At 47.9% G+C, this 18,600-nt stretch overlaps 1 protein-coding gene across 13 annotated transcripts in view; it reads left to right on the top strand.

Annotated features, from left to right (window-relative positions):
- The window catches only part of DYSF (dysferlin), a 175,258-nt gene that overhangs the window by 91,321 nt on the left and 65,337 nt on the right, over nt 1-18,600 (top strand). For all 13 annotated transcript variants that reach the window (XM_083398131.1, XM_083398138.1, XM_083398134.1 and 10 more), the window contains 4 exons: nt 1,142-1,219; nt 8,630-8,811; nt 10,464-10,604; nt 18,259-18,288. In XM_083398131.1, the coding sequence (XP_083254257.1) occupies nt 1,142-1,219; nt 8,630-8,811; nt 10,464-10,604; nt 18,259-18,288 (431 nt within the window). The remainder of the gene's footprint in view (nt 1-1,141; nt 1,220-8,629; nt 8,812-10,463; nt 10,605-18,258; nt 18,289-18,600) is intronic.

The following is an 18,600-nucleotide window of genomic DNA, read 5'->3' as shown; positions in this document are numbered from 1 at the left end:
GTGCTCAGGGACTGTGCATGTTTTTGGCCAAACTGTGTAGGGAGACTTTGTGCCCCTTTGCTGAAACCCATACCTGCAGTATATAAACCAGGGCTCCTATTTTGGATCAGTAGTGGCATATAAAGTTGAATCCTTACAAATCCAAACTCTTCTTCTTACTGTGCCTTATCTTCACCTCCCCATAGCCTCTCCCCCTCCCCTTGGTGTCTCCCCCATGAAGCCCCCCCCCACCAGCCAGGCCCAATTCTGGCACAGCTTCTTTGTTGAAGAAATGAGGACTTGAGTGGGCAAGCCATAGGTGGGTGGGTGTGTTTGTTGGGTGTGTGTGGAAGGTTCAACAGCTCCTACCACAAGACCCCTTTTGCCCCCAAACCCCATTCCCCTCCCCCCCATGACTGGAGCAGCCCAAAATATCCAAAGGACACCAGTTTGCCTGAGGCGGCACTGACAGACATCTCCTCCTCCGTGGGCATCAGGAGTGCCAACTTGGCCCCATGACTGTGGGTGCCCTGCAGTGTGCATGCCCCTGGCACTGAAATTTGTGGGTGCCCGGCCCCTTCATGGGGAATTTTGTGGGTGCTTGGGCACCCAGGGCCCCAGGGAGTTGGCACCGATGATGGCATCACCATGCCTTGGAAGTCGTGAAGTTTTGTAATTTGCTTTGTGTGTTGTAAGGTAAAGATAAAGGTACCCCTGCCCATATGGGCCAGTCTTGACAGACTCTAGGGTTGTGCGCCCATCTCACTCAAAGAGGCCAAGGGCCAGCGCTGTCCGGAGACACTTCCGGGTCACGTGGCCAGCATGACACCGCTGCTCTGGCGAGCCAGAGCCGCACACGGAAACGCCGTTTACCTTCCCGCTAGTAAGCGGTCCCTATTTATCTACTTGCACCCAGGGGTGCTTTCGAACTGCTAGGTTGGCAGGCGCTGGGACTGAACAGCGGGAGCGCACCCCGCCGCGGGGATTCGAACTGCCGACCTTTCGATCGGCAAGCCCTAGGCACTGAGGCTTTAACCCACAGCGCCACCTGCGTCCCTGTAACAGAATGCTATTCTAAAGCTGCGTCTTGCAAGTTCGGTTTTCAAGCTCCAGCATGAACTTGGATAATTTGTTGTTTTGATTCCCCCTCTTCCCCTTGAAGATGGGAACAGGTACCACCTGCGATGTTATATCTATCAAGCGAGGGATCTGATTGCCATGGATAAGGACAGCTTTTCAGGTAAGCTGGCCTCCTAAATTGCATTGCTCCCTTGGGATTTTACTTTAAATTTTTTTTTTACTTGTTTGTATTGAAATATTTTCATGGATAACTAAGGTACGTATATTATCTCTTTTTTCAATTCATAGCGTCCTTTCTACAGGTCATTTACATTTCATGTGAGACGCGGCTCTCATAGGCATTTTGAGGTTGTGGGGCTGCCATACGTCCAAGATTTCCCAAACATAGGCTGGATTTATCCACTGAAAATGTCATCTTGGTGGAATTTTCTAAAGTCGGTTAAAATATCTGGAGAAACCTGAGCGTATGGCAGCCCATATTGAAAGTGTTAATGTTTTGATGAATTTCCTAAAAAATAGCTTTAAAACCCCCTTTTTTTGGGGGGGGGGGGAGATTTTGCAAAAAAAGCTCAAGAACCTTTGTGTCCGGATTTTCGCTTTTTGAAATATGGCAACCTTATTGGGGGAGAGATATATGGGAGAAAGAAGGGGGGGTAGTGATCTTTCATTCTTTCGCATAGCATCATGTGGATAAGTTGTTTGTTTGTTCTTGATGGCGGGGCAAAGAGATTTGGGAGCCCAGAGCATGGAAGGTTGCATTTGGCTGGTTGCAATGCACAAACAAGACTCCCCAGGGATTTTTGACGTAGGTCAAAGTGCTACCAGGCACAGCACCCTGTGTGATACTGGCATTTCTTGATGCTGAAAGGGCACTGCGGCTCCTTGCTTCCTGAAAAATGTCGGTCTTGAGGACCTTTTGCCAAGGAAGGCAGATGAATGGACCAGTTCCCATCTCTGCAGGAATGGAAGTAGCCTGCCAAACTTCCTAGTCACCTGGGAGCATTTCCTTAGCCTGTTTTCACATGTTGTCCGACGATGGAAGTTATATCCCATTGTTTCAGGGCCTTACTTTTGCCTCACTCTTTTCAGGTCCCAGTCCGCACTTAAAATCTCTGTGTCCAAGTGTTTTTCTTTTTTCCCCCTCCAGAGATTTCCCTGCGAAAACCGTCTCTTTATCGCTCCATTGGAGCAAACATCAATTGGACTTTCCCATGGTTTGATGTTTGTTCCGAGTGAGCTTTAGAGAGCAGCTTTTCACAGGGAAATCTCGGAGCAAAACAAAGGGCACTCGGACATGGAGCTTTAAAGCACGGACTGCGCCTGGGAAAAGGGGAGGAAAGGTATGTGTGGATTAGCCCTAACTCTGCTCTGTGTGAAGAAAGGCATTTGATTCCTCTCCTTCTGGGCAATTAATGAAAAGTGTGTAGGAATGAGCTGGAAGTTTAAAGACCGGGGGTTGTTGGAGGTGTGTGAGGGGCCGTTGTTTTCTCTAAAGGTGCCTGGATGGGAACGTCGTATGGAGCTGATGTTCAAGTATTCTTAGACTGGTGAAAGTAAAGTTCTCTCAACTAATCTTTTTTTAAAAAAATTAAAATTAAAAAATTAAGCCAGATCTCAGTTTGCCCGGAGAGCCACATTTTAGACATTTCAAAAAAGATTGCCTGGGATTGTAACTGCTTTCTATCTACTGCTTTTTGCATTTTTACTATTGCTATGATAATTGCTTTTGTTTCTGATATTTTTGATCTGATTTATATTTGCCCTGTGGTTCTCTTTTGTAGGCTATCTTGGAAATCTAGATTAATAAAGTGATGTTATTGTAGTTTTTTTGGTGTGTGTGTTTTTTAAAGCAAATGGTGAGCGAATGTGTTTTGTGGCTCCCAGTGTGGGATGTTGTTCACAAGAACAAACGCCTGTTTGTAGAAAGTAATACATGGCTGGTTTCCCGGTGCTTGCTGCGTGTGGGGGAAATGTCATTCATTCGGTCCAAGATGCTGCCATCTCCCCGCACAGAGAATATTTTGCAGATTCTCAATTGAACCAGGCAGGAAGGGTTTGCAAACATTGGCGTTCGCCCGGGGGAGAGGGGAGTTCTGGGTTTTGAGGTCAGGTCAACACCTACAGGGTGAAAGGGGGGTGAGGTGGGCCGTTTGCAGCTCCCTGCCCCGGGCGATGAAGAAGCCAGGATCACTTTGGGACTTCAGACGCTTTCAGCCGGATAAACCAGAGTCTTACAAACAGGATCTTCTTCTTCTTTGGCGATCCCTTGTAGCCAAGTAAGATTGTTAAAACATGGTTTTAACAATGCATGACTTTGGAGGCCAATTCTGGATCCTTCCACAGTGGGGACATAGGTTTCCGGGCGAGAGCTGATCACGGTGTGGATTTGCCAAGCGTGCCTTCCTCCTAGCATGTTTCTGCCTTGCGTCCTGAGTTTGAGCGTCTTCAAAGCCCAGGACACCTTTGGTAAAGACTGTTCTCCAATTGGAGCTCTCACAGACCAGTGTTTCCCAATTGTCGGTGTTTGTGCTACACTTTTTTAGATTTGCCTTGAGACAGTCTTTAAACCTCTTTTGTTGACCACTAGCATTACGCTTTCAGTTTTTAATTATAGGTAGGTAGCTGTGTTGGTCTGCCATAGTTGAAACAAAATAAAAAAAATCATTTCAGTTTTTAAGTTCAGGATACAGTACAGTGGTACCTCGGATTAAGTACTTAATTCGTTCCGGAGGTCCGTTCTTAACCTGAAACTGTTCTAAACCTGAAGCACCACTTTAGCTAATGGGGCCTCCTGCTGCTGCCGCTGTGCCGCTGGAACAAGATTTCTGTTCTCATCCTGAAGCAAAGTTCTTAACCCAAGGTACTATTTCTGGGTTAGCGGAGTCTGTAACCTGAAGCGTATGTAACCTGAGGTACCACTATAGTTGCTTTGGAAGATGAGAATCAGGCATCTGCACAACATGACCAGTCCAGTGAAGTTGATGCTGATGAATCATTGCTTCAACACTGGTGATTTTTGCTTCTTCCAGTACTCTGGTGTTAGTTCGCCTGTCTTCCCAAGAGGTGTGTAAAAATTTTCAGAGACACCATTGATGGACTGTTTTGAGGATTTGATAGCTGCTGCTTGGAGGGGTGAAGCAGCTCCAGGAGTCTCCCTCCCGGATTTGCAAAGCTAGGCTTGCCGAGAACGGCATGGCAAACTCCCCACTCTCACCCTCACAGTGGCCTGGCGGCTCACAGCCTCCCTTGCAGCAACTTGGGCTGCGTTCATACCATTGATCGATCAATAGATTGCATTGATATCCCACTGAAATATACTGGGAGTGGATTTCATGCTCTTTATTCAGCTCATAGTGGTGAGGAGGAATGGAAGTTCCCCTGAAATGTCTGCTTTATATACATTATTTACACAATGGGCCCCACATGATTGGCTAATTCCGGGATTCTCCTGTAGGCCAATCAGGTTGTGGATTCACTTCCACCCGGAGTTGGATTGGGTGGCTCCTGTGGACCAATCATACTTCTGCATTCTGGATCCTATTGTTCTAGGACCAATCAGACTGCTGCATTCTGAATCCTATTGTTCTAGGACCAATCAGACTGCTGCTTTTTGGATCCTATTCAACTCAGTACATAACACACACCTTTTTCTCTGAGGAGCTCCGGGTGGCAGTCAAGGCTCTCTCTCTCCTCATTTAATCCCCACAACATCCCTGTAGGTTAGGCTGAGAGGCAGTTTGACTGGCCCCCAAGGTGAGATTCCTGGCTGAGCAGGGATTTGAAACCCTGTCTCTGCAAAGTCCTAGTCCGACACTCTGACCACCACTGGCTCTCATTCACAGCACCTCCCAACCCCTGGGAAGTGTAGTATCCCCCTCATGGAGCTCCAATTCCCAGCACCCTAAGCAACCTACAGTTTATTTTGGGAAAGTCCTGTGCTTCTCTAAGTGCACAGAGAGGAAGCGGAGAGGAACAATTCTCCTTTGGCATCTCCATCACCTCCTGAGCTGGGATGGGAAGGGGGAGATGGGCCTCAGGTCTCCCTGGTCCTCTCCTGAAGGCTGCACCCCAATCAGTTTTGGGGTTTAGCACAGCCAGCTCCCTTCTGGACCTTGTTGTCTTCTTCCTCCTTGGAAAAATCTTTCCACCCCCCATTCACAGTTCTAATTTAGAAATTGTGCAGAAGCACATCCGCTGGAACAAAATTTTCCGGGCCAGTTATCATCAACGGAGGGAGAGGAGATCGCCAAACTCTTCTCGCTGGCAATTTTGCGTTTGGCCTCGCTGTGAGTTTCCACTGAAAAAGGGAGCCCTTATAGGACGCGCCGCGGGTCGGGTTTGTTTTCTCAAGCCTGAAATGTGCCCTTCTTCGTGATGATGAGCGCACAGCACGTTCCTTCTGCGCTTTCTGACTCATTGGACTGGGAAACCATCGAGTGGAAACCTGCTCCAACACCGATCTTGAACCGGGACCAGCCCAACGATCACCCACTTTTTTCCCCACCCCGTGGGATCCCTTCTCCCGCCCTTGTCCACAATGAGCCCCTTATTTCCCCTCTCCTTTTCTTGTTTGTTGCTGGTTTATTGCCTCAGATCCAAACCAGAGTGATCTCATCCCTCCTGATTGGCCGGCCCGGGTGGGAGTCGCTTCCCTTGGGTGGATGGCAGCCAATGACAACACAGGGAGCAGACGTCCACAATGTGGGATTGTGATTTACCGTCCCTCGAACAAAGCATAAAGGAGCCCTTGAAGGCCGAGCCTTTTTGTGGTTATGAAAATAAAACCGCGTGTGGATACAAAGCTCAGACAAAGGGCCTTTTTAAAGGATTTAACGTTCTGTTTATCGTAGTGCATTCAACCTTCTCCGGGCTGGAAAACCCAACAAGCGTTGGCTGAGAAAGACATGCTCTTCCTAGCAGGAGTTTGGCCTGTTGTAGCTGATCGTATCGCAAACCGCCTGGCTCATTAGAGATGTACATTGGCTGGGATGCCAACCAAGGCACGGAGTGGGGGAAGCCCGGCACTCCCGGTGCCGTGGCACATAACGGGCACCCGGCTGGCCTGGTGCCCTCCAGGCCGCAGGTCAAAGTGTTGGGTTTCAAATGCTCGTTTCTGGAGCCAGGCCCAGTGTGGCAAAGGAAACGCCAGCCCCACAAACGAAATAAAGGTGGCACCGTGTGCAAGCTGGCAGTAACGGGAATGGCACTTAAAAGAATCAGGAACTGGTTGTGTTTCTGCTCCCAAAGACGGCACGGGTGATGGGCTCTGTTTGGCATACACATTGCAGAGAATAATAGACTCGTAGGTGGTACCCGGACGATCCATTGAGCTTGCGTGGTGGTCTTTTTGCATTGGTTTGAGGGGACGTCATAAGATGTCAGCTCAAGCAGTTTTTCTCTATTTTCTACCATCATTTTCCTTAGCACACAAAATCCATTTTTTAAAAGTGGATTTGTTCTGCAAGTGCCAAATATGCTTTAACTGCACAGACTGAATTTGCCACACACTGTTGAATCACATCCACAAAACAGCTGCACACAGCTGCGTGTTGCGAGTGTCCATATTTAGCCCTTGCTGGATGGTTCCAGAAGCAACGTTTGGGTTTGGTCTCAAAGCTCCCGGAGAAATAGCTCATTTATTCACGCAGCATTTCTGAGGAGGGTCTCAAGGAGCCACTCCTCAATGGCAGTTGAAGGACTTAGGAAGGCCCTGGCAATTGTGCGCATGCATTGCGCAGTCCCCAAGGAGTCTGGAACTGTGAGTGCCCACAATCAGAAGTCAAGGAGGTCAAGCAAGACATCAGGACCCTGGACAGAAGACAAGGGAGCTGGAGGTTGCTCTAACGCTGGCCAGAACATACAAAGAGCCTGCTGGATCAGGCCAGTGGCCCTTCTAGTCTAGTCCCAGATGCCCATGGAAATCCTGCAGTCAGGATTCAAGCACCAGAGCAATTCTCTCTTCCTGCGGTTTTTAGTGGCATTGCTGCTTCCGGCTACGGAGGCAGAACACAGCCATCATGTCTAGTTTCCATCAATAGCCCTCTCTTCCATGAATTGGTCTCATCCTTTTTTAAAGCCGAGGCTTCCGGTTGGCACGCCCGATTATGGTGGACGGGAGCCCTTTCGTGGGAAGGGCACCGGCGCTTTGAAGATGGGGGTGAGCCGCTAGAGCACAGCGGCGCCCCAAAAAACCCTCAGATTGAGCGTTCTGAGGACTTGGAGTTCTTGCAGGTGCTGGAGACGACTCCTCTGCTCCCCAGTAAGCTCTAAAAAAGAGCGCCGAGAGTGAGCGGGGTTGGAGACAGTGGCACTAGGGAATCAACTCGCTTCCTTCAAAGTGCGAAGCTCTGAGTCTGGTGATCGTGAGCGGCCAATTCCTCCTAGGAAAAAAAAATCTGGACTATCCCTCCTGGAAATTGTGAGTAAAAGGATTGGATTTTGGAAACTGCTATACATTCAAATTAAGAGGAAATTCAGATGGAGGAGATTAGAGGAAGTCAACCAAAATGTTTATGAAAATGCATTTTAATGAATTCATTGAGTTCCTTTTCTTCTGTTCAGGTATCTTAAGTTTGCTATTTCATCTTCTTCTTTTTCACTTTTCTGTTGTGTTGTTGTATATTTTCTTTTTTCTTATGTCCATTGATGAAATTTAATAAATATTATTGTAAAAAAAAAACAATCCTTTTTTAAAGCCATGCAAGTTGGTGGCCATCACTGTCTCCTGTGGCAGGGAGTTCCACAGTCAAACTCTGCCCTGCATGAGGAAGTGCTGCGTAAAGTGTGGACTGGAACCCGGGAGACCAGGGTTCGAATCCGCACTCGGTCATGGAGCTCGCTGCGTGTCCTTGGGCCAGCCACTCTCTCCCTCTCAGCCTTACCTACCTTTCAGGGTTGTTATTCAGGGAATTAAATGAGGAAACAGGTAAAGCCATATCAGCCACCTTGGAGGAAATGCAACGGCGTGACCAGAATTGGACATTTTACAGTCATACCTCGGGTTAAATGTGCTTCAGGTTGAACATTTTCAAGTTATGCTCTGCGGCGACCCAGAAGTAGCGGAGCGCGTTACTTCCGGGTTTCGCTGCTCGTGCACGCGCAGACGCTAAAAATGACGTCATGCACATGCGCAGAAGCAGCAAAACGTGACCCACGCTCGCGCAGTTGCGTCTTATGTTCTACTCAGGATACAAACGGGGCTCTGGAACGGATCCTGTTCGCATCCAGAGGTACCACTGTATTCCCAGCAAAGTCATGCCATGGGTTTGTATAAAGGAATTATGATAGTGGCAGTTTTGTTTTTAATTCCTTTCCTAATGATCCCTAATATGGAATTTGCCTTTTTCACGGCCGCTGAACATGATGTTGACATCTTCACCAAGCGATCCACTGTGGACCCTGAGGCCTCATTCTTGGTCATCCCTAGTTCAGACCCCCATGTGAAATTTAAGGGGTTTCCTTTTGGTTTATGTAGAGCTTTCCGAGACTTGATCCTGGCTCGCGGCAGAACGTGAACCTTTTGAATCACGGACCTTGCCTTGACCCGCCTCCCTTTCCTCTTCCTTCTCAGACCCCTACGCCACCGTCTCCTTCCTACACCAGAGCCAGAAGACAGTGGTTGTGAAGAACACCTTGAACCCCACCTGGGACCAGACCCTGATCTTCCACGAGATCGAGATCCATGGAGCCCCCCAGAACGTTGCCGAGTCCCCTCCCAACATCGTGGTTGAAATCTACGACCACGACACCTATGTAAGTGGGTGGGAACGTGAGAATACACTGTGGAAATGGGGCGGCTAATCTCAACAAATTTTTGTTCGGGATACTGAGGATTATAATTATTTGTATGCCACTTTCAAAGGAGGGCAAAAAGTGGCAATATAGGGGGTTTTTTTGTTTTAAAATTTTTATTTATGATTTTCAAAAACAAATTTCAAATTTTATACATTTCAAATAGTTTACTGTCATTTTAACATTTCGAAACTCGACTTCCTTCCCCCTCTTTCTCCAGTTCCTTAAATTTATGTTTTAATGTTTTCTGCACATTCCAAATTAACTTAATCGTTTATTCATCTCCTTTAAATGTATACTCTTATAAAACTGCAGGTTAATAAAAGTATCTTGCCACTGTTCTTCTCTGTTTACAGTTTGTTTGTAAATGGTTCAATAAACCATTTCCATTCTTTTATACAAAGTTTGTCACCTTGATTTCTTATTTTTCTGGTAAGTTTAGTGGCAATATGGGATGCGGGTGGCGCTGTGGGTTAAACCACAGAGCCTAGGACTTGCCGATCAGAAAGTCAGCGGTTCGAATCCCCGTGACGGGGTGAGCTCCCGTTGCTCGGTCCCTGCTCCTGCCAACCTAGCAGTTTGAAAGCACGTCAAAGTGCAAGTAGATAAGTAGGTACCGCTTCGGTGGGAAGGTAAACGGCGTTTCCATGCGCTGCTCTGGTTTGCAGAAGCGGCTTAGTCATGCTGGCCACATGACCCGGAAGCTGTACGCCGGCTCCCTCGGCCAGTAAAGCGAGATGAGCGCCGCAACCCCAGAGTCGGCCACGGCTGGACCTAATGGTCAGGGGTCCCTTTACCTTTACCTTAGTGGCAATATAGTTAAGGACATAAGAAGTGTCCTGCTGGATCAGGCTAAAGGTCCATCCCCTCTAGCATCCTGTTCCCACTGTGGCTGAACACTTACCTATTATGGGAAACCTGCAAGCAGAATCTGAGCGTAAGAACATCTCTCCCCTCCTGTGGTTTCCAGCAACTGTGATTCAGAAGCATCGCTGCCTCTGATTGTGGAGGCAAAGCAGAGCTATCCTGGCTAGGAGAATCCAATAGGCCTTTCCTCCATGAATTTGCCTAATCCTTTTTGTAAAGCTATCAACATCGGAGGCTGTTGGTGCCTTTTGTGGAAGGAAATTCCCGTGTTTAATTGTGTACTTCCTTTTTCCTTTTTAGCATGCATATACATCGTTACTTGTAAATTTCTGTGCCGTCCTTCATCTGAGGGTCACAGGGTGGTTTACAATATAATAACACAAAATTACCGTATTTTTTGCTCTATAAGACGCACCAGACCACAAGACGCACCTAGTTTTTGGAGGAGGAAAACAAGAAAAAAAATATTCTGAATCTCAGAAGCCAGAACAACAAGAGGGATCGCTACACAGTGAAAGCAGCAATCGCTCTTGCTGTTCTGGCTTCTGGGATAGCTGTGCAGCCTGCATTCGCTCCATAAGACGCACACACATTTCCCCTTAGTTTTTAGGAGGGAAAAAGTGTGTCTTATACAGCAAAAAATACGGTATTTTCTGGCTCGCTCTGAGCATTTGCCCCCACTTTCAGTGAAGCCGTGTGTGTGGCTGACTTGTCCCCCTTCCCTGACTCTCTCTCCCTCTCCCCAGGGCGCCGATGAGTTCATGGGGCGCTGTATTTGCAAGCCGAGCCTGGACCACAAGCCGCGGCTGTCGTGGCACCCCATCTGGAGGGGCAGCCGGGGCGCCGGAGAGCTCCTGGCTGCCTTTGAGCTCATCCAGCGTGAGAAGGTGAGCCGAGGGGAGACGGGGGTCTTGGACGTTGGGGCAGAAGGCTGCCCAGGGCACCGGCCGAAGGCCTGAGAAGGGTTCTGCCACATCTAGAACCCAGAGGCTGGCCTCTTCTGTCTCTGAGGATGCAGGAATCCAGGGGGAGCTCAGCTAATCCAAGCTGGCTTGCAACCTCCCTGGAAGTCGCAGGACGGATTGCCTGAACCTCAGCCAGTCAAGGCTAATTGAATGTTCTTGTTTACGGAGCAGCGTTTGGCATCCAGGTGGTGGGTTTTTTTTTTATTTGTTTGCTTGTTATAAAAACACATTGTTTCTTTGGCTGCGGGGCTGCTCAGCGGAGCACACAACGTGGAGAGAGAAATTCAAAAACATTAGCATAAAATAGCCAAAAAAATGATTGCATAAAACCTTTTCTTTCTTTCTTTCTTTCTTTCTTTCTTTCTTTCTTTCTTTCTTTCTTTCTTTCTTTCTTTCTTCCTTCCTTCCTTCCTTCCTTCCTTCCTTCCTTCCTTCCTTCCTTTCAAAATATCAGAATAAAACTGTTTGGAAACTCATACGGTTAAAGGCAGCAGCCGCAGCAGACTGGGATCAACCAGCTCTGTGGCCACAGAAAAAGGCTTGGTGGGGAAAAAATAATAAGAGCCACTTGAAAATCAGGTCTGGTGGGAAGGGGGTGGGTGCTACCACTGAAAAGGCTCTGCTCAAAGTTACTGATAAGGTCAGTCACCTTTGACTGGACATAACCATCCAGGGGTCCTTTACCTTTACCATAAGGCTTAGCTGCTCTAGCTAGTAGCCTGGAGATGCCCCGGGGAATGGAACCTAGGACCAGTGCTTTACCAACTGCACTGGCTCCCGGTGGAGTACACGGTCAGGTCTAAGGTGCTGGTTTTGACCTTTAAAGCCCCATGCAGCCTAGGACCCAGGTACCTGTGTCCAGTTCTGGGCACCACAGTTCAAGAAGGACACTGACAAACTGGAACGTGTCCAGAGGAGGGCAACCAAAATGGTCAAAGGCCTGGAAACGATGCCTTATGAGGAACGGCTAAGGGAGCTGGACATGTTTAGCCTGGAGAAGAGGAGGTTAAGGGGTGATATGATAGCCATGTTCAAATATATAAAAGGATGTCACATAGAGGAGGGAGAAAGGTTGTTTTCTGCTGCTCCAGAGAAGCGGGCACGGAGCAATGGATCCAAACTACAAGAAAGAAGATTCCACCTAAACATTAGGAAGAACTTCCTGACAGTAAGAGCCGTTCGACAGTGGAATTTGCTGCCAAGGAGTGTGGTGGAGTCTCCTTCTTTGGAGGTCTTTAAGCAGAGGCTTGGCAACCATATGTCAGGAGTGCTCTGATGGTGTTTCCTGCTTGGCAGGGGGTTGGACTCGATGGCCCTTGTGGTCTCTTCCAACTCTATGATTCTATGACCTACGGGACTGCCTCTCCTGGTATGCCCTGTGGAGGACCTTAAGGTCCACAAATGACAACACTTTGGAGGTCCCTTGCCTCAAGGGGGTTAGATTGGTTTCAGCTAGGACCAGAGCCTTTTCAGCACTGGCCCCGACGTGGTGGAACGCTCTGTCACAAGAGACTAGGGCCCTGCGGGACTTGACATCTTTCTACAGAGCCTGCAAGACAGAGCTGTTCCGCCTGGCCTTTGGTTTCGACTCGGTCTGACCCTTAGGTTTCCATCCCCTTATGCTTTTGATCTATGGGCTACTTTAAAACGAGGCTGCATTTTAAATTGCATTTTAACCTGTATTTTAAATTGGGGTTTTTTTTCTCTCCCCCCCTCCCCTTTCCCTCCCATTATGTTTTTATTGTGATTTGATTGGTGCTCTGGCCAGGGAGGGCGGGGTATAAATAAAATTTATTATTATTATTATTATTATTATTATTATTATTATTATTATTATTAATTTTGCATGCAAGTGGTTGTCATCCCCCTGAGCCGTGGCTCCTTTGTAATCTCCTGCAGGTTTGTCCCCCCTGGACCAAGGGCCATCTGCTTCTGAAAGGGCCAGTTCACTTACAGTGGTACCTCGGGTTAAGTACTTAATTCGTTCTGGAGGTCCGTTCTTAACCAGAAACTGTTCTTAACCTGAAGCACCACTTTAGCTAATGGGGCCTCCTGCTGCTGCCGCACGATTTCTGTTCTCATCCTGAAGTAAAGTTCTTAACCCGAGATACTATTTCTGGCTTAGTGGAGCCTGTAACTTGAAGCCTATGTAACCTGAAGCGTATGTAACCCGAGGTACCACTGTACAGATGTTGAACCTGCTTCTGGTCGTCTCCCTTTTTGGAGGGCAGAACCACTCTCTCTGTTTTCTTTGGACAGGGGTGCATATCGCCCTCTGTTGATCTCCGATCTGTTCTCTTCCATCTGATCGTTTTCCACAGACAGCCTGTTCTGCTTCTGCTGTTGTTAAGTGGGGCCGGTGTTGCTTTTCCAAGGGAAATGCGGACCTTTGAGGCTTTGGGGACAGAGGTGGGGGGAGCTACACCCCCCTTCAACTCCTGGGTCTGTTCCCGTTAGGGGGACATCTCTCTTGGAAAGCTGAGCCAAAAGTGCAAAGTGTCTCTGTGTTTATCTCGCTCTCCAGCAGGCAAGGAGTGTGCTGTGCCGGGCTGAGGGAAGACACGTCCCGAGTCCCTGCAGTGGGAAGGAGAGGCTGGTCTGTCTGTGGGCAGCCTCTGCCAGCTGGCACCGCTGGTCTGTTGACATTGGCAGGGGTCAAGAACAGTGCCTGGCAGGAGAAAAGCCAGCGCCGGGTTTGCGGCAAGAGAGGAGCGGTTGGCAGATGGGACAATTTTGACATCTAAGGAGTGTCTGGCTGGCTGGACCTTAACTAGAGCACCAAACGGGGGCACAAATGATAGAATCAGGATTCGAGATTGGGGAGCGGAGCCAAAACTGATGGCCAGGGCCGGGTTTAGGTTGGATGAGGCCCTAAGCTGCTGAAGGTAACGGGGCCCTTTATCAACAACAAATTGCCGCTGTTTTCTGTGTTGAATAGATGCTATATAGTCATTGATGGAGGGACACAGGTGGCGTTGTGGGTAAAACCTCAGTGCCTAGGGCTTGCCGATCGCATGGTCGGCGGTTCGAATCCCCACGGCGGGGTGAGCTCCCATCTTTCAGTCCCAGCTCCTGCCCACCTAGCAGTTCGAAAGCACTCCCGGGTGCAAGTAGATAAATAGGGACCGCTTTATAGCGGGAAGGTAAATGGCATTTCTGTGTGCTGCACTGGTGCTGGCTTGCCAGAGCAGCTTCGTCACGCTGGCCAAGTGACCCGAAAGTGTCTCCGGACAGCGCTGGCCCCCGGCCTCTTAAGTGAGATGGGCGCACAACCCTAGAGTCGGACACGACTGGCCTGTACGGGCAGGGGTACCTTTACCTTTAGTCATTGATGGACCGAAAAGGTATCTCAAGCCATTTGCACATGTTGCCATGCTACCAGTCCATGTAGAATGTAGGCACCCTATATATAGAAAGGAGCAAACCAGTGATATTTTAGGGAGCAGACTAGCAGGCGGGGCCCATGACTTACATCATAGGAGCCTACACAACACAAAACACTGTTGCTGTAGGTAGGTTTTATTTTACAGTGGTACATCAGGTTACAGACACTTCAGGCTACAGACTCCACTAACCCAGAAATATTACCTCGGGTTAAGAACTTTGCTTCAGGATGAAAACAGAAATCATGCTCGGGTGGCGCGGCGGCAGCGGGAGGCCCCATTAGCTAAAGTGGTGCTTCAGGTTAAGAACAGTTTCAGGTTAAGAACGGACCTCCAGAACGAATTAAGTTCTTAATCTGTGGTACCACGGTATTTGTTTTTTATCTTACATTTTGGAAATGCACATTCAGTTTTTTTTCCCTTTCAATTTTTTTGGGGCCCCCAAGAGAGTGGAGCCCTAAGCTAGAGCTTGTTTAGCTTATATGTAAATCCGGCACTGCTGACGGCATTGGTTTTTAAGCAGAGGTTGGATGGCCACCTGTCAGGGATGCTGTAGTTGAGATTCCTGCCTTGCAGGGGGTTGGACTAGATGACCCTCAGGGTCCCTTCCGTCTCCACAGTCCTATGATTCTACCTGGGCATTGAGTGCTTAATGCACCTCCAGAGATTCAAGGCATTTGCAAAATTCGACATCAGTTGCAGTGTTCAGCACTGTGAGAATCCCATCTCGGAGGATGTTATGACAAGTTTTAACTTGTATTTCAATCAATTTGTTTTTATATCGGGTGTTAGCCACCCTGAGCCCAGTCTTGGCTGGGGAGGGCGGGGTATAAATAAATTATTATTATTATTATTATTATTATTATTATTATTATTATTATTTTATTACAGCTTCTAGGAGCCACAGGTAAGAGCTGAGAACAGGGTGGGCACCAAGATGGGCAAAGCACCCCAGAAGGAGCACAACGTCCCCTGGAAGTACTACTCCATCCCCGCTATGCCATACGGTCCATAAAACTCAAAATTAAGCATTTATAGAAACATAGAATTGGAAGGGACCTCAAAGGTCATCTAGTCCAACCCCCTGCAATGCAGAAATCTTTGGCCCAACATTGGACTCAAACCCACAACCCTGAGATTAAGAGTCTCATGCTCTACCGACTGAGCTATCCCAACCCGCATTGGATCAGCTAAGCCAAAACTGGGTTTCCATTTAACGAGCCTCGTTGAGTCAAATTTCAGAATTCCACCTTATTTATTTGCACGTGTGTGTGTGTGTTCCGATTATTCCTCCCTGGTATCTGAGTGAAGTTCCTTCTGGCAGCTTTATAGCTCCTGGGGGGTTTGCATTGTCAGGACTAGTAAGAAGAGGAGGCTGAGTGAGGCAGGAGCCCTTGGAAGGAAACCAAGTCTTTTACAATCTTTAAATCTTTCTTTTACAAGAACTCTGCACGGTGGCACGGTAGTCGTGTTCCCATTTACAGCCAGGGAACGGAGAGGTTATGGAGTTGCCACCGGAAAAGCTTCCCTGCAGGAGAGAGATTTGAACGGAGCGTTCTGCCCTGAGGGGCCTTCTGCTAGCCCCAAGGGGCCTTGAGGACGCGGGCAAGGCCTGGGATCAGGGTGGGCGGCTCTGCGCACTTTGGACGCTTAACCTCCGGGGCTGGTTAAGGGTGCAGGGAAGGGGATGGCTGGCTGGGCCAGGGAGGAGGTTGGGGGTGGGAGGGAAGATCTAATCCAGGGGTCAGCAAGGTTTATCTTGCCTGGACTGGATCGGTCCCGCCGAGATCTCTCCGTGGGCCGGATCATGCACAACCGCCTGTGATTTTCGTTGCCTGTGCATGCGCAGACGCTATTTATGGGGCCACGGAAGCGAGTCCCTGCGCCTTGCTGTGCCGGTTTAGCACAGCACGCGAGTAGGCGGCTCAGTTTGGGGGTGGCTTGTGGGCCGGTCAAACGACCTCTGTGGGTATTAGGTTGCTAAACCCTGGTCTAATCCTTTTCGCTCTCTTTTTTTGTCTGTGTGATATATCTTTATTGTTTTAAAATAGATACATTTATGCCAGGAAAGCAAACCAACCAACCAACCAACGTACAATCAAATAAACAAACTATAAATTGACAAACAGACAATAGCAATATATGAAACAACACAATTCTGATAACTAACATCATTTGTAGTCCCAGTGATGTGAACGATTGTAAAACTTACACAACCAGAAATTAAAAATGACTTCCAATTACTCTCACTGTACTTTATCTGTTGATTATCTTATACCACTCAGTTACATATTTCTTATGTAGTTTCTGTTAACTTCCGTAATCCTTCTCATGGCGCCATTGTCAGAGCTTTGGGGCTGTTTTGAAGGGTGCGTTCTCGCAAATCTTCCTGGTTTGTGTTTGTTCTTCTCCGTATTTTATCCCGCTAAGTTGCTCTGAGATCTTTACTTCCTATAAAGCAGCCACAGGCAAACTTGGCCCTCCAGCTGTTTTGGGACTACAAATCCCATCATCCCTGACCACTGGTCCTGTTAGCTAGGGAGCATGGGAGTTGTAGGCCAAAAACATCTGGAGGGCCGAGTTTGCCTATGCCTGCTATAAAGCAACAAAGAAATGTAATACAGTGGTGCCTTGGTTCTCAAACGCCTTGGTACTCAAACAACTTGGAACCAAAACACTGCAAACCCGGAACTAAGTGTTCCGATTTGCAAACTTTTTTCAGAAGCTGAATGTGCTCTGTTTTGAGTGTTATACTTCCAATTTGAGTGTTACGCTGAGGTCAGCTGTTTTTGCTGTTTATTTTGCGTTTTTGTTTTTGCGGCTCATTTTTGTTTTGTTTTTTGTGACTGTATGGAACCCAGTTCAGCTACTGATTGATTGATTGTGTGACTGCAGTGCATTGTTTATTGCTTTCATTTTAAGGATCAATGGTCTTGTTAGTTAGTGAAATCCATGTTAAATTAGGGGTTTTAGGGGTTGTTTTTAAAAAGTCTGGAATGGATTAATCCATTTTGCATTTCTTTCTATGGGAAAGTGTGCCTTGGTTTTGGAACGCTTTGGTTTTGGAACGGACTTCCAGAATGGATTAAGTTTGAGAACTGAGGTACCACTGCAGAATCATAGAATTTCTACAGTTGGAAGGGACCCTGAGGGTCATCCAGTCTAACCCCCTGTAATGCAGGAGTCGCAACTACATGACAAACAATCCACACGAAAGGTTGTTGCAGTTCCACAGAATCCTTTCACAGAGTCTAAGACAAGGATTTCCAGAATATTAGCCTTATTAGGCTTCATCAGTAGTACAAACTCTAGGTAATGCAAATAAATACAATATTGTAATCTCACACATTTTCACAGCAAAAATAATATAAAAACCGTCAATAACTGTACATACCATATATGATATCACAGGACAGTGGATCTTATAGCATAGTAGCAACTGCTGTAACCTTTCGTGTGGATTGTTGGACTCTATGAACATACAGGTGAAATAGACACTTTCACATGCATGGACCTTATGCATAAACTGATTAGAGAATGAACTGATCCACTGGGTCTTCTACTTTTTTCGTTGAACTTTATGAACTACTTCTGTTGAACTCTACAATTCAATACAATGAATAGTATATATTATTTTTTTCAAATGTACAGCTGGTTACGTCTTGTGTGTTTATTGAATGATGCAGAACAGAGCACAAGAGGCGGGAGGGGCAGCACCGAATTTTAGCGTCACACAAATTTTGAGAGCCCAAAGTCTGCTACTGCCCTGGTGCAACAGCAAGCAAGCTGGCTCCATCTCCCACGGAACAGCCCTTCCGATATCTGAAGGTGGCTGTCCTGTCAGCAGCCAGTCTCCTCTTTTCCAGGCTAAACACACCCAACTCCCTCAACCGTTCCTCATCAGGCTTGGTTTCCAGAACAAGATGATTAGGAGACTCTGAATGCAACGGCTTTCAAAATGGGTCTGGTGACTTCTGCCCATGGCCATACGTGGTCCTGGGGAGAATGATTGACTGACTGAGGCCATTTGGGGAGCTGGTTCACTCCAGTGGCCCTGCGTGAGATGCCCGTGACGGCTGCATTTCATGGGGCCATTGCGCTGCTCTTGGCGCATGGGAATGGGGTCTCATTTGTTCCCACACTCCAGACGGAGGCACTGATACAGGTCTTTGCTTTTTGCTTCCTTCCCACAGCCGGCCATCCACCACATCCCTGGCTTTGAGGTAAGACACCCTTTCTTGGCTGCGATTTCCAGGAACTGTTGTGCGACTGGCTGACTTTGCCACTTCTTCTCATGACTGAGTGATGCTGATGGAGAAGGGCCTGGTGGCGTGGCGAGTTCCCGCCCCCCCCCAGTGGGAAGTAAAGACACATGACACAATTATTAAGGTTAATGGGCTAAATAAGGCCACAACTTTATTGGTTACAGGTGACTTAGGCATTGGTCCTAACCGACTATATCCGACTCCAGCCCATCCACTTGAAGTCCGGGAAGGATTAACCACCAGTATGGGGAGTCCTGCTGATGCACATCA

This window comes from Podarcis tiliguerta (assembly GCF_965153285.1).
Source record: "Podarcis tiliguerta genome assembly, chromosome: 9".
Taxonomy (NCBI): domain Eukaryota; kingdom Metazoa; phylum Chordata; class Lepidosauria; order Squamata; family Lacertidae; genus Podarcis; species Podarcis tiliguerta.
This window is presented reverse-complemented; position numbering and strand designations above follow the sequence as displayed.